The 16,027-nt window shown below is 44.3% G+C and overlaps 1 protein-coding gene across 1 annotated transcript in view; it reads right to left on the reverse strand.

Annotated features, from left to right (window-relative positions):
• Positions 1 to 15,484, reverse strand: part of LOC117438171 (SET-binding protein-like) — a 232,985-nt gene extending 217,501 nt beyond the window's left edge. Inside the window, 3 exon segments of the mRNA XM_034073631.1 lie at positions 12,070 to 12,156; positions 14,401 to 14,902; positions 15,459 to 15,484. Of these exon segments, the coding sequence (XP_033929522.1) occupies positions 12,070 to 12,156; positions 14,401 to 14,902; positions 15,459 to 15,484 (615 nt within the window).
• Positions 15,485 to 16,027: the final 543 nt, after the last annotated feature.

Genomic DNA, 16,027 nt, shown 5'->3' on the forward strand with positions numbered 1-16,027 from the left:
TTTAAAGTCATGCCTTTTGCTTCAAAGGTGTCTACAGTGAATGATCTCACATTGATATCCATAATAAAGTATGACCAAAATATACATAATCATATGCACAGATAAAAATCATCTTGGCCAACATGATTCCTCTTCTGCATCCCAGCTCCTAAGACTGGTTGGAGCTTGTCTGGGCAAGGGTAGGCAAGGTAAAAATCGGAGACATATCCTCCTCCTCATTTGAAGACCGACATCTCCATCTTTCCTCCCCATGTGCAGCTGATAAGACTTCCTTCACAAACTGACACAGAAAGCTAATTTACTGCTTTGTGTCAGGAATGTAGCCAAGGCTTCGGTCCCCTGCACCCTGGACTCCCTTGGCTGGGCTGCTTCATCCTGAAAAGGGTCTCCCCTTCCTCCTGCCCCTCTCCAACACACACTCCTCCTCTACTTCTGCTTTTGTAACTTATCTCCCAGCAAACTGCTTCCTAAATGGAGTCAAAATTAAAAAGGCTGCCCATACGCCATGGCTCACTTGTCTATTCCCCTCACTGCCATCTGGCCTATTTGCTCAGCCAAAAGAAAAAAAAAACAAACCCCCCCCCCAAAAAAATGGGATGGTGTCCTAGGTTCAGCAGTAGCAGTCATTTTTTCTCCTTCTTGGTAGCTGGTGCAGTGCTGTGTTTTGACTTTTGGGCTGAGAACGGTTGCTGATAGCAAGTATGTTTTGAGTTACTGCTCAAATGTTTGGTTTGTCCAAGGCCTTTTCTGAGCTCATGCTCTGCCAGGGAGGAGGGGAAGCTAGGAGGAAGCAGAGACAGGACACCTGACCCAGGCTAGCCAAAGAGGTATTCCATACCATAGCACGTCATACCCAGGAGGTAACCGGGAGTTACCCGGAAGGGCTAGAGAACTCTGGGGGGATGGAGGAGGTATCGGTCGGTGCTCGGTCAGGCAGGGTGGGGTGAGTTATGGGTCTGTGGCTGGTGAGATGTTGTATTCTCTTCACTTGTTATTTGCTTTATCATTATTATTTGTAGTAGTAGTAGCAGTAGTGATTTATGTTATATCTTAGCTATTAAACTGTTCTTATCTCAACCCGTGGGGGTTACATTCTTTGGATTCTCCTTCCTAACTCCCTGGGAGTTGGGGGAGCAAGGGGGGGGGGGGAGTGAGTGAACGAGACTGTGGTTTGGTTTTAAACCACGACAGATGGGGGGGGGGGGGAGGAGAAGAAGAAGGATAAAACCAGACACAATGATGAGGAGGAAGGTGATGATGCCGTCTCTAGCATCTGCTCCTTGACCAGGCTCTCAGATAGATCAGTAATGGAGATCAGCAGAACCAGTGACAATTAACCCAAACACAGTCCTGTTTATTTGTTTATTTAACCTGTTCAGAGAGATCAGCTCATGTGCACCATGCTCCAGCCAGAGGAGGCGAAAGGAGATCCTCAGCTCCTGAACCAGGCTGGAGAAAAAAAACCCAACAGATTCTTCAGAGCATAATGACTGTGCTGCTGGGCTGAAGCTTTCCTTAACTTTCCAAATCACCTTGCAGAAGAGCAAGGAGAGATGTGACTGAGTGTGGGGGGAGTTGGAGGTCTGCCCTGGTTTTGATGCACGCTAATTTTTAAACTCCTGATCCTGCAAAACCAGAGGAAAGGAAACAAAAAAGGCCTTCAGGGTGCTGAGTGCAAAGATTCAAAGATTTTTTGTTTTAATTAAATAAAGGAAAGAAAAGAGAGGTAGCTCAAGAAACTGCATGGCTCACCATCACTAAGCATTTGTGCCAGGGTGGGGAGAAAGTCTGGGAGCAGACTTGCGGGAATAACAAAAATTATATTTGTTTTTCAAGCTGAAACAAAATCTTCAAGATTAAAAAAAAATAGATTAACCTGAAAAATAGTTTTCTAATAAGGAGAGCTACAAAGCCATTTATATAGCAGAATGAAAAGGGGGTAAGAAAACTGCTTTTTCAACACCTTTTACTGCTTTTTCTTTTTTTAATTTTCAATGAGACATTGCATACAGGTGCTGGTGTATGTGCTGATAAGGAATTAAATGGCATTCCAGTTCTATTACCTAGCTTTGCACATATTTACCTACAAGAAGTGGGAGCAGAATTCAGCTCATGTTTGTCTGCAGAGTTCAAAAAGTGAGTAGCACAGAAGCGTGTGCATAAAAACACACACCTCATGCTGAGACAGGTATCAAAAGCCCTACAGTTGGTTTGTCTCAAGGCAGACACCGCTGAGCCATGAGACAATGATAATTACCATTAGAGGTCCATGAGATCATGTTGGGAAAGCTCCTGCAGGGAGAGACAGCTAGGGAAGGAAGAGAAGACCTCCTCTTTCTGAGGCAGCAGGGGTTGCGTGCAGGCACAGAGAAGCCCCCAGTGCTTCCCAAAAGGAAAGGTGTTGCTGCACAGACCATTAGAAGAGCCCTTCCATTAGCCATGTGCCTACACCTGAGTCCTTCACAAACACGGAGAAGAGATAATCTGGCATGAAGACAGTACCTTCTGATTCACTCTTGTGTTTTCCCATTGCAGCCTGACTCTACAACATAGCAAAATTTAGCAGGTTGAATGTTTTCACGCATGATCATTCCTCTACTTGCAACCACTGAGCAAAATGAGCATTGCTTGTCTTAGGCTTCCCATTTTTCTACAACTGCATCTGCACACGTAGGTAGGTAACATGCAGAGACAGTGGCAACACGGGTCCCAAAGCAAAGACTGCATTAATTTTTCCAGCAGTTGGGCTTGTGGTTCCTAGTAATACAGAATGACTCTTTTCCCATCCAAGCAGACTGCTTGCAGCCTTTAGAAAGGAAGAAACGTTTTGTGAACGCAAAATACTTTCTGACAGTGGAAACAAACCAGAAGTGCACCTAAAACCAAAACACGACAGTATTTCAACTAACGCTGCTGCAGGTTTATCACAGGTTTCAGCTGACATCATCAGCCCATCCATGCTCCACTCTTGTGGTTTATGATCTACATAACAAGGGCATGGAACTGTTGGAACAAGTCCAGAGGAGGGCCATGAGGATGATAAGGGGCCTGGAGCACTTCCCGTATGAAGACAGGCTGAGAAAGTTGGGGCTGTTCAGCCTGGAGAAGTGAAGGCTGCGTGGAGACCTCATAGCAGCCTTCCAGTATCTGAAGGGGGCCTACAGGGATGCTGGTGAGGGACTCTTCATTAGGGACTGCAGTGACAGGACAAGGGGTAACAGGTTAAAACTTAAACAGGGGAGGTTTAGATTGGATATAAGGAAGAAATTCTTTACTGTTAGGGTAGTGAAGTACTGGAATGGGTTGCCCAGGGAGGTTGTGAATGCTCCATCCCTGGCAGTGTTCAAGGCCAGGTTGGATGAAGCCTTGGGTGATATGGTTTAGTGTGAGGTGTCCCTGCCCATGGCAGGGGGTTTGGAACTAGATGATCTTGAGGTCCTTTCCAACCCTAACTATTCTATGATTCTATGATCTAACCACAATGCACCTCGTGGAGTCATTCCCTCCTATCTTAGTGACCCATCCGTTATCCTCTACCTAACTGCTTCCACAGCATCACTGCAAGAGAGATATTTCCTACAGCTGAACATTTGCATTCCCAAGAGGTGGCACCTGCCAGGTCAAGTTCCTCAAGTCTTTATATTTGACGCTACTACAATGGGAAGATGTTCCAGTGAACAGAAAAGCATACGGAGACAGCAAACAACCCGATTCCTCCATCCAGATTTTCTTTTAAATAAAGGGTGATATAAGGAAAGCAAGTGCCTGGAAAACATAGGGTTAAAATACTTTTAACTTAACTTAGGTCTAAGATAGAGAACAATGTTTGTGTTGTGAGCCTGTGGTGTGATAACAGAATTTAGCAGTCTTACTAACAAGAGAAAATTTTTTCTTTCCATCCTTCTAATGAGTGAATTATTTCTTAACATCCTTCTAATTATCAGTTAGTTTGGAGACAGCGACTCCCGAACATCTGCTAGTTTAGGATACTCCTTGTCTGCCCATCCTGTTCTGCTTGCAATAAATTTTTTATGAAGGTCACACTGTTCTAAATCTTTGCCAGCTATCAGAAACTTGCAGATACGGTTGGTTTCAGCTAATTTGTGATTACTGGGGCATCCAACTGTGCCAAAGGTGAAAAGTGCACCGTGAGGAAGACTGCTTACTTCATCTTGAAGACCCCTGCCCACATGAGGAAGACTACTTACTTCATCTTGAAGACCCCTGCCCACGACCATCGGAGGGCAGTGCACAAGTGCCAAAAGGGAGGAGACTTATGATAATGAGTACCTAAATGAACTGTAATATACCCTCCGAACTCTCGGGAACCTAATGAATATGCATGTTTGTGTGTAATAAATATCTGCTTGCTTATCCCCTCTGTGTGCAAGTTAGGAGGAGCGAACCCCCTTGCACCTGGCACCATAATAAACATACCTGCTTTATAACTCTCTCTGAGTTGTAGAGTCTGATTCCGTGCTTCAAGGGGACTTGCTAAACATCATCTTACATTATGGAAATAAGACCGAAGGAAAAGGGAATGGTGTCAAGCTCAGTCTGTCCAATGCACCATTAAATCATAATTCCCCAGTTAGGGATAACAATGAACTGCAAGAAAGTCAACAGGAAGGGGGTGCAGTACAGAAAACTGGGAAAGGGGATGGGAGGTGGGTTATTTTGTGGGTTTGTTTTGAGATGTGGGAGCTGGGAGCATCCAACACTGAGCTAATGGCATCCAAGCTGACTCCTGAGCACTGCACACACCCCCAGGTTCTCAGCTTCCCCAAAAAAAACCAAATTCATCCTCTGAAGAGAATGAGGATGCTCTCCATTTTGTAGTTGGCGGTGAAAGTCCCAGCAGATCCTCTGACATGCCCACCTGAAGGTGGATGGCATCTTCAGCAGGTCAAGGAGCAGCAGATATCATCTTCCACATCTCTGACTTGAGCTTTTAAGCTCCAAGCCACTCCAGAAATACCATTTCACATCTCCACTTTCCATAGCAAGGTTCTGAAATACTTTGCATCTGCATGTTGGGCTGGAAGATGCTGTCCTCTCATGACTACACTTGGTGTGATGCTGAGAAATTTTGGGTTCCTTGATTTGTTTTCCCTCTGCAAGTCTTTTGCATTTGGAAAGTCCCTCTGTGCTTCTTTCCGTCCTCCCATGTTTAAGGGTCAGAAACCTTTTCATTATAGAACTTCTCCAATGGGCTGGAGAGAAGTTTTTCAAACCAATATTAGGATCATCTCTAATCTAGCATACCCAAAGTGTTCAACCATGACTCCTTGATTTATGCCAACAGAACGTAAGGCTTTCCCATCCAAATATTGGACTAATCCAGGCATACTGCATCCATCAATATCCAGATAATTCAACCTCCAGCAGGTACAAGACCACTAGTAGTGACACTAAAGGGATGAGAACTGTGATCTTTGCTGTAAGACACAGTTTCCTGTTGGTCTACTACTACTGGCCTCTTGACATCCTCAAGACAAATAAATAATGAGGTTTTAAGTGATTTTGATTGACTTCTCATACTCTTGCTGTTTTTTTCTGGCAGGGCTGCAAATGAATGATCAGCTCTTTAGTGATTGCAGCTAGAGAAGTTAAAGCTCCCTTGCTCCTTGCCCTGCAAGGAGCACAGAAGACAAGTGCTCACATCTGTCTCCAAATTTCAGCACCTGAGAACTGTTTCCCTTATCCTGCAGTTTTTACCTTTTTTTTTTCTTTCAGTGCCACTTGCACTCAGAAAACAAAAATCCAGTCCCCAGAGAATATATGGGACATTTTATATCCCAGGACAACACTTTCAACACTTAGTTTTGGCACTAAGAAGGGAGGCAAGACAACACCAGCTTAAGTGAGCTCTTTGGACGAGGCAAACAAGTGTCACTTTGTTCTCACCTGTGCAACCCAAGCAGAGACTGAGGGGGGTAAGGAAAGGTCAAGACAGACCTGTGATTTAAAGGTAGGAGGATGGTTTGGTGGCTGAGTGAGCTGGGGGCTTGACTTTCAGCTCATACTGACACAAAGCATTATGCAGAGGGAGACATGTTAGTGCCTCAGTTTCCCCACTGTATGGTGGTGACTGTGGTGCCTCCTCCCATCACAAGGATCCTAATAAAGCACTTATGAATCAAGGCACAAATCTGCAGTGCTGAGCAACCAACACACCAGCCACTTCATAGCCATAAAGCTAGAAAAGAGTTGTCCCTTGCCTTGCTCCAGGAGCAGTATTGCCCCAACCCTCTCACCTGCTTTCCAGGGCCAGCTGCAAAGCAAGGCCAGCAGAAGGGAACCCTGTCAGACCTCACCTTGAAGATGACCCACAAAGCAAAGCAAGCTCTCTTTCCATTTTCTTAACAACAGTTTTGAACCTGCTGATGAATGCTGAAGATTTAACCAAGCCCATATTGACTATATAAAAAAAAAGCTTCCAACTGCCTCTTAGGTATCTTTAAGGAGCACATAATACTTAAAGGGACCAAATGCAACACAACTTGCTGGCCACTAATAGGATATACTCCTGCCAAAACCTTCTTCTGCTGCAGCTCTTACCATAAAAGTCAGTCAGAAACTCTGTAAGACTCAATTTGGAGTTTTAGAAAGCGGGCATTCTTTATTGAAGCACTGGGAACACACACAAATCATTTTGCAAAGGTGAGCATACCCAATACTTGCCAACAGTGGCTATTTATTTAGCATACGCATGCATATTCATAGCTTTTCCAGAAAAAAAAATGCATCCTAAGTACACATGCGCTTTTTTGCTGAGTGGGGCCTTTTGGGGGTCCTCAACAGTCTTCCTCACTGTGTTTACTGAATGACCTCAGTGTTTGCACACACTTGGAAGGTCCTAGTGCCGAGTTAGCAGTTGGGTATGTACTTGCTTCTGTTCTGTTTCAGTCTCTCTCCATGTTGGGCACCACTCTGCTATTTTGAAGGCTGGTATCCTTGGTCTTATTTACTGTCTCCTTAGTTGTTATCTGTTCCTTCCCCCATCAGCCAAACATTCCTTTCTCTCTACATGTTAGTAAGTTAGTAGAATAAACCAAACTGTTCTATGTTAAAGGCACACACACTATTGCTAGTTTAAGATTTAAGGTTACATTTCCCCCCTTTGAGACTTACAGAATATATATATATATATACTGTAAGTCTCATTCTATACCCTTTACCCATATTTGATTCTAATACACCATTGTGACCAGCAACTACAAAATTGAGTCATGCAAGGATACAGACACAAATTGTTACTATAATGATCACAAACGAGTTTTTTAACAATATCCAATTTGGTAGCCAAAACGTAAGTCCATGTCATAATTCTTCAAATCCCCAGTTAGTAAAATCTGCCACTCTGGTCTATGTATGTGCAGCAGCCCGTATTTATAACTGTACAAACACCTCCTTGGGAAGCTAATAGCAGATCAAGGGCCATATGGTTTTGCAATACTACCTGACATAAGCTGGATACCTCAGTCGGTAATGCCTGTATAGCACCTGGGAATACAACACCCAATGTATATTTTCCAGTCCATCCTGAGGGGAAGGGCCTTTTGAGCAGTATTATTACACAATCAATACCACCCTTTCCCTTCTGGAGCATTCCAATTGACAGTTTGTGGTCCCTTAGTCCAGATTTGCGTTGTTCAGCTACAGTCTGGGTAATGTCCTACCAAGATATTACCAGAACTAAGAGTTTTACCAAGTGCCACTAGGTATAGTCAGAGATCCTGTTTTCCCTGCAAAAAATTACCACCAGGAACAAAAGGCAGTTGGTAAGGCCACCCATACGTCAGTTCATATGGACTTACGTGATTCCTTCCTGGCTGTATTTGTATCCTACCAAAGCAATTGGTAAGGCTTATAACCAAGTTAAAGAAGTTTCTTGACATATTTTAATTGTAACTCGAGTATCCAATTCATACATTCCACTTTCCCACTAGCCTGAGGTCTATATAGGGTATGCAGATCCCATTTGATTCCCAAACACTCTCCCACCTTCCTAACTACTGCAACAAAATGCAGACCTCTGAGGACAAGCCTGCTAGTACACCATATCAGGGTATTATTTGATTCAATAAATGTTTTACTACTTCATGAACCATATTGGTGCAACAAGGGAAAGCCTCTGGCCAACCAGAAAACATATCTATTAGTACCAATATATACACACATCTGAGCCCATTGTGCTGTGGCAATTCTGTAAAGTCCACTTGCCAATGGTCTTCTGGATAACTGCCTTTGTTGTTCCTCTTAGCATTGTAAACAAGGTTCACACTTCTTTATAACACTTTTATAGTTTCAGCCATTTGCATACTCAGAACTTGGAGCTTTAAAGCCTCAGTCATTGATTCTGTTCCCCCATGAGTTGCCTGGTGGTTTTCTTCTCATAAGAAGCTGGTCAATTATTACTTGCCTGTTTGGTATAACCCACCATCCTTCATCATTCTTCTTGGCTCCTAATAAACTAGGTAATTTCTCATCCTCCATCTGATAACTTGGAACTTCATTATGCAAGCACTGATACTTATGAGGCAATATTAACGAAAGGTCCCCACCCACAGCTTCTTTGGCTGCTTTGTCAGCAACATGATCACCAATATTCACTGGAGTGATATCAAATTGATGTGCCTTAAAAGCAAATTTTGACTTTCTGAAAATTCCAGAAGTCTCAGTAGCACCATCAGCTCGGTTTTCTGTGCTGATGTGTTGGGGGGGAAAGGCTTTAGCCTCTGTTATCTCATGTTTGGTTACCACAGCATATCCTTCTTTCCGGTTTCCATTTTCATAAAGCTGCTGCCATCCACAAACAGTTCGTAGTCCACATCCATCAGGGATGTACCTTACAGGTCAGTATAACTGGAATATACCTGCTCAGTAGTCTGTAAACAGTTGTGAGTCAGCTCTCCTGCTCCTGGATCAGTTGTTGAAAACCACTGCTGGGTTCAAAAGGTTAGTTACTTTCAATTCTACATCCTCTTGTTCTAAAAGCACAGCCTGATATTTTAAACAGCCTGCTTGGCAAAAGCCAATGACTACTTCTCTGTTCCAGAATGGCTGTTCATCCATTTTTGTCCCAAAGTATTTGACAAATTTTTCTATTAGAGTCTCTAGTCCTTTTCTTGCTTCGTGATCGTCCTGGTGCTCCAGAAGCCCATACTTGCGGGATGTATTCTCCACTTCTTCCGGTATACCTGGCTCAGTGGCTGGTTTCTGTAACATAAAAACTCATGCCTCCACAGCCTTTTCATCAGGAACATGTAGCTCAATTTTCTTTCTTTAAACCTAACTTATGCATGCAATATCCAATAACAGCATGGAGTACTCAGGCATGCAATGAAATTGTCAAACAGATGTTGACCCATCAATTTTAAAATTTTAAAGAAAGGACAGGTTCCTGTCCACCCTGTGGCACCAATGACAGAAGCTGTTTGCTTAATTACCCTTTACAAGCACTTAGAATAAGCATGTTCTGTTTCTACAAGAAATTCTATCTTATCATTTCCCAACTTAACTGCAGTCAGGGGTTCTGCTGGGGAGAGTTTCTAATCTTCCCCCAGTCCTCCTCAGTCTTCATCTCAAGTAATAATTTTCTCTGCCTGTCCTGACATTCCAATAAATCTCTGGTGTTTATTTTGATTCTGAAGGCATTCTCACTTCCAGGGCAGCCAGTGGAGTCTGTTCACAAACCTTTCTATGTAATCCTTCTTTACAACACTTTCCTCTCAGGCTCCTCTCCCCTTTCCTCCTTTCCTGGGTGAGAGTTACAGCCAACAATTTTTTCTTTTTGTTTTTTTTCTCCCCCCCCCCCCAACATTCCGATTTTACTCTGGAGCTTATTTTATGCCCCCACATATCCAATAAGATATTCCTAGTTGAAACTTGACACACTATAACCCACAATACACAACATTGTACTATATTTATTATTTATATATATATATTAATAATCAGGGACTCGAACCCCTTCCCACCACCATTTGAACCATTTCGGGGAACTTGTACCAGAGCAATGGTGGTCCAATTGCGGCAGATCTCCCAGGCCACATTCATTATCTTTCCCAACTCATATTGGTCCTTTCCTTCCTTCCTTCAATTCAGGATCAGTAGTAGTATATTTATGCATCACCTCTTATAATTTTTCCACGAATCCAGAAGGTGATTCATAGCTTAGACCAGTTCACTGCCTTGGGGACCGCATTCCTAATACTGAATAAAGTCCACCTCTGATATTGTTTCAAAGCCTGCCTGCCTGTCCCGGGTTCAGCAGTAGCAGTCATTTTTCTCCTTCTTAGTAGCTGGTGCAGTGCTGTGGTTATGACTTTCGGCCTGGGAACAATGCTGATAACACCGATGTTTTTAGTTGTTGCTAAGGAATGTTTACTCTGACCAAGGACTTTGGTGAGTCTCATGCTCTGCCAGAGAGGAGGGGAAGCCAGGAGGAAACAGAGACAGGATACCTGACCCAAACTAGCCAAAGAGATATTCCATACCACAGCATGTCATGCCCAGGATGTAGAACTGGGGGCAGTTACCCAGAAGGGCTAGATCACTGATCGGTCAGGCAGGGTATCGGTTGGTGGGTGGTGAGCAGTTGTATTCTCTTCTCTTGTTATTTCCCTTATCATTATTATTGGTGTTAGCAGCAGCGGTTTGTGTTACACCTTAGTTACTGGACTGTTCTTATCTCAACCTCTGGGAGTTACATTCTTTCAATTCTCCTCCCCATCCCTCTGCAGGAGCAGAAAGGGAGTGAATGAGAGAGAGAAACTGCGTGGTTTTCCGAGTTATGGTTGGGCTTAAACCATGACACTGCCCTGGTCCTAATTAGGGTCCCAGTTAGGTTTGTGGGTAGGTACATCAAGATTTACTATACCTGCCGGTGTGCCTGCTCTTATTTGTTGCGCTACTGCTGTCCAAGCTGTACAAAATATCATATTCCTGTCAACATTCTCAAAAGCATGATGCATAATTACCAGCCACCTGTTTCCAAGTATTCTAATCTATAATGGTAAAGGAAATCCTTATCATGACCAGACCATCATTGCCCACAACTTGTCTTAAAGGTGCAATGACAGTTTCCCCTTGTTTTCCCCTAGTTTGCCCTGCTATAGGGCAAAATCCTTCAGCCCCCTCTAATATCTCTGGTGACTATGCTGGTGCTTGTCTCTCATTGTCAGCACCTTCAGCCCCATTATTCACAATACCCCTTCTCCAGGGGGCTACCATCAAATCCAAATTCTCCTCTGCATTCCTCAAATGCTTAGTGCACAATGATGCTATGCTGCACAAAGAGCAACAGCGTGTAAGCAAATTTTTCTGCGAGAGTGACAGAGCACTGGAACAGGTTGCCCAGGGGGGTTGTGGAGTCTCCTACATTGGAGATATTCAAGGCCCGCCTGGACAAGTTCCTGTGTGATGTACTCTAGGTTACCCTGCTCTTGCAGTGGGGTTGGACTAGATGGTCTTTCGAGGTCCCTTCCAACCCTTGGGATTCTGTGATTCTCCAAGGACAATACTAACAGGTCCTGGGGTGCAAAATTAAAACTACAATCCTTTTGCCATTCCAGATGATATCTCAAAGTGAAAAACATTTCCGCATAAGCTACTTAACTCCACTTTCCTTTTCATCTCAAGAATAACAACCACCATTGATTACAGTATTTTACCAGAGTGTCCCGAGTAACTGAACCACCTGGGGGTCCACCACTTTGTTTGAAAATTTCCCAGGTGACCAAGCCACTCAGGGGTTCACTGATTTGTATCCAGAGTGCTGCAAAATGCAACCCAATGGGGATTTCTTCAAAACCCCCTATGGAAGCAGTGGTCCTGACCTCCACCCAGATTCCAGACTGTTGCAAAATGCAACGCAATGGGGACCTTTCCAGGATCCCCCCTTTGGAGGCAGTGATACCCATGATCTCGACCTCCACCAAATACCAAAGTCCAGTCAACCAAAACTAAACAACCTTTTACCCACTGCACAGAGCATCCCCTGCGCCTTACATGGAAAGGGACCAGAAAGAATGCCTTTTTAAATAAATAAAATCAGGGTCTTACCGAGGTCCCGAGTCGGTCTGGGGAGCTGTGGTTCCTTTCAGGGAAACTCCCGATTGCCAGCGCGAAGGTCCCAGAGACTCCCCAGATCTGCGGGAAACACAGCAGAGTGTCCCTGTTTGGGCACCAAATTGTTACCACAGAAGTCAGTTGGAGAAACTCTCTAAGACTCAATTTGGAGTTTTAGAAAGCAGGCATTCTTTACCACAGCACTGGGCACACACACACAAATGATTTTGCAAAGGTGAGCATGCCCAATACTTGCCAACAGTGGCTATTTATTTAGCATACGCATGCATATTCATAGCTTTTCCAGAAAAAAAAACCTCTCATATTTGCATCCTAATTACACATGAGCTTTCTTGCTGAGGGGGGGGGCCATTGGTGGTCCTCGACAGTCTTCCTCACTGTGTTTACTGAATGACCTCAGTGTTTGTGCACACTTGGAAGGTACTCGTGCCGAGTTAGCAGTTGGTATGCCTTTGCTTCTGTTCTGTTCCAGTCTCGCTCCATGTTGGGCACCACTCTGCTATCCTGAAGGCTGGTATCCTTGGTCTTATTTACTGTCTCCTTAGTTGTTATCAGTCTTGTGATGTTCCTTCCCCCATCAGCCAAACATTCCTTTCTCTCTACATGTTAGTAAGTTGGAACAGTTTGGTTTATTCTATGTTAAAGGCACACACACTATTGTGAGGTTAAGATTTAAGGTTACACAGCTATGACATTCTCCAGAAAACATTTTATGTCATAAAACTCAGACTGGCTTATAAGCATATGGAAGCAAAAGAAACTCTGCTGACCCTCATGCTGGTTTTTGGCTCAAGGAACTGCTTCTCTGTATGTCTTTCTTCCCCTTCTCTTTCAGCTCCTTATTTAACAACAGATTTCTAAGTAAGAAGGAAATTATATTAATTGAAACCTTCCCAGCACATTTGCAGGAGTATTTGGGGAAAAGGGAGGCAGAAAGCTTAAGGCAGAGGGGATATCCAGGATTAAATCATCCCTTGGAGGAAGGTAACAGGGTGCGAGAGGCCAACTAACTGCTTTTGGTCACATCAGGTTGGAATTTCCTTCTCCCAAGTGCACTGGAGCCTTCAACCCACATCCAAGAGCAAGCAAGGGATGCCAGAGGACTGGGCCAAGTCAGGACACAGTGCAGGCAACCTGTGACGCACCAGACAAACACAAACTCTCTCCCTTTGCCTTCACAGTGACTGTAACAGCCCTGCCTGAGCACACAGGCATCCTGCATCAGTCATGCTGAGTATTATCCACGCTACAAGCCCACATACTTGAGGGCTGAGTAGTTGTCATACTTTATTGACACACTACCAAATCTCATCCACACCATCTGCTGAAACAGCTCATTCACTTCCTGACCAGCAGATGATAGCTGGATCCTCACAACACCCAGATTTTACATGATAGTACCTTCATACAAGGAGCTATGTTTGCAAAGCAAGACTTCTGTGGCCAAAAAAGCATCAGGAATGGGTCAAATTCTGCTTGGGAGACATTTTGAGTTCAGAAGGGGGAATATTTTTATGTGGCAATTGCATGGGAAAAATGACCAAGCAAAATGTAAGCACCAGGCTCCAGGGATTTTCAGGAGTGTAGGTGCAAAGTTTGCGGAAACAGGTTTAGTGGGATTGGAGCTTCCACTTAAGTCCTCCCCTCCTTCCCCTCCCCAGCTAGATGACATTCTCAGAGTTTTGATTTGCAACCTGCCTGAATACCACTAAAAGTATTTTCTCAGAGGAGAAAACGGGAATTTGGCACTTGTCCACCTCTTCTCTGCTGCCTGTCAGCATTCAGCAAATATTTCAGTCATAGCCCTTTGCATGCTGCTAGCCCCACTCATTTAAGCTTTGGCCCTTTCCTAGGCTGCCCTTTACCTTCAGGATGGGGTGGCAGGGAAGGGAGGATGAAAGGGGTGGTGAGGTGAATAACTTATGCCAGATCCATTGCAATTTCGGGGGGGGACGGGGGGGGGGGGGGGGAAGCAGAGAGGTTGCAAATCCCTGACCATGCTCCTTGAAGAATTTGATTACCAGCAGCTGGGATTTGCACTTCCACATCTGAAAGATGATGAGAATTAACACATTAAAGGCTAAAAAAAAAAAAAAAAAAAAAAAAGGTCCTCTGTCATCTCAGATCTCCTCCATGTGGCCAGCAGCATCCTGAGGCAGGTACCTAATTGCCCACAGAGCCTTTGCATTTCTTCTCCTGCCTCAACTGCTCTCCTCTGCTCGGACACAAACTGAGCAGGTTTAATCCTACCCTCTCCCTCTGCTTTCAGCAGAAAGGGATAGAATAGGAAAGAATAGAACATACCTTCTTTCTTGAGTGGGATCTGTCCTCCTCTTTAGCTGTTTTGCTATTTTCCCCAGCTCTGGAAAGCTTCTGCTCCCCAGATTGCTTGATGGTGATTTTGATCTCAGGAGGGCAAATATAATTCTCCAAGTTCTTTGGGGGCTTCTTAGCTCTCTTAGTGGTCTGGATCTTTAGTTTTAAACTCCCCTCTGTGAAGTTAGCTTCCTTGATGGAAAATTCCTGCTCCTCTAGGCCATCTCCCACCACCCATTTCTCACTGTCTGCATTGGAAGTGGAATCCATATCTCTCCCAGAACCATCCTCTTCCTTGGGCTCCAGCCTCTCACTGCTCACCAGAATGCCTTTCCCCGAGCCCACCGCAGGCAGCATCATCTCCTCCACACAGCTGGCGGTAGGTGGAGGCTTCACAGAGACCACAGCGGCTGGCAGAAAGTCTGCTGCACCTCCCCTTTGCCAGGAGCTGCCCAAAGTCTCCCTGGCTCCGTAGCAATACTGCAACACCCTGGAGTTTTATCAGAGGGAAGGGGAGTGTGGGAGAGGATGAGGAGAGCAAGGGCAGGTACAATCCCAGGGAACAAATGGTAACTGTCCACCAAATTCAATGTCCCGATCACTCAGAAGCTGCAAGTTTCTCAGAAGACACCAAAATTTCCACTGTCAAAATAAAGTAGAAGAAAAAAAGGAAGTTAGCATGCACACATATATCAAACATGAGTGTGGAAATGACTAAAACAGAGCACACTTGGGCTTCCCCTGCAGCATCTCAAGGGCCTTTCTTGAAGCAAAATGAGAGCCAAGGCTGGCTGGCATTTCTGAGGGCTAGATCTAGTACCACGAAGCAATGAACAACAGCCACATGTATTGCTACATTGACAAAAATAGATATCAAAAAAACCCAAATAATGGTATATAAACACAAAAGCCTTCCACTCTAGACTTGTGGAAATATATGAGGGAGCAACAAGCTCTCTATACCTATGAACCTCCTTGTTACTTCAAAGTGCTTGCTGTCAGAGTTTCTTAGGGGGAGGAAAAAAAAAATAGAGGCAGACACTTGCCTCAAGTTAAACATTAACACAGTCATCAGAGTACAGAAAACACAATATTGCCCTATGAATCAGGCAGCAGAGTTTCAAGCCCAATATGCTCCCTGGGATGTTGGAACTGCAGGAGCCTCCACCTGGGTCTCTTGCAGGGTGTATTAGAGACCCGAGTATTGACAGCAATGGAAGAAAGCTAAACCTCGGTGCTTTCCAGAGTTCCTCATGCCCTTGGGTACTACTGCTCTTTGACAAGGGCTGACTGAAGTAGACTGTGCTCTCATTCTTTCAAATGTCAGCTTTCTTTAAAAGATCACAGATTGAACCCTTTGAGATGGAAACATTCATATTCAGGACCTTACAAAGTCTCAGCCAAAATTAATGGGAGAAGCTGATGAATGTTCAACTGAGGCAAAAGATGCATCACCATTCTATGTCATTAGACAAAGAAAACCAAATACTAAACCTGTGGTTAAAAAATAACAGTGTGTTTTAAAGGTGTTGAGGTGCTTTCATACATGCTCCCTAAAATCCCCCATATAGCCACATGGCAAGCCAGTTTAGGCTACAAAATTAGTAGAGCAGTA

Source organism: Melopsittacus undulatus (assembly GCF_012275295.1).
Source record: "Melopsittacus undulatus isolate bMelUnd1 chromosome W unlocalized genomic scaffold, bMelUnd1.mat.Z SUPER_W_unloc_1, whole genome shotgun sequence".
Classification (NCBI taxonomy): domain Eukaryota; kingdom Metazoa; phylum Chordata; class Aves; order Psittaciformes; family Psittaculidae; genus Melopsittacus; species Melopsittacus undulatus.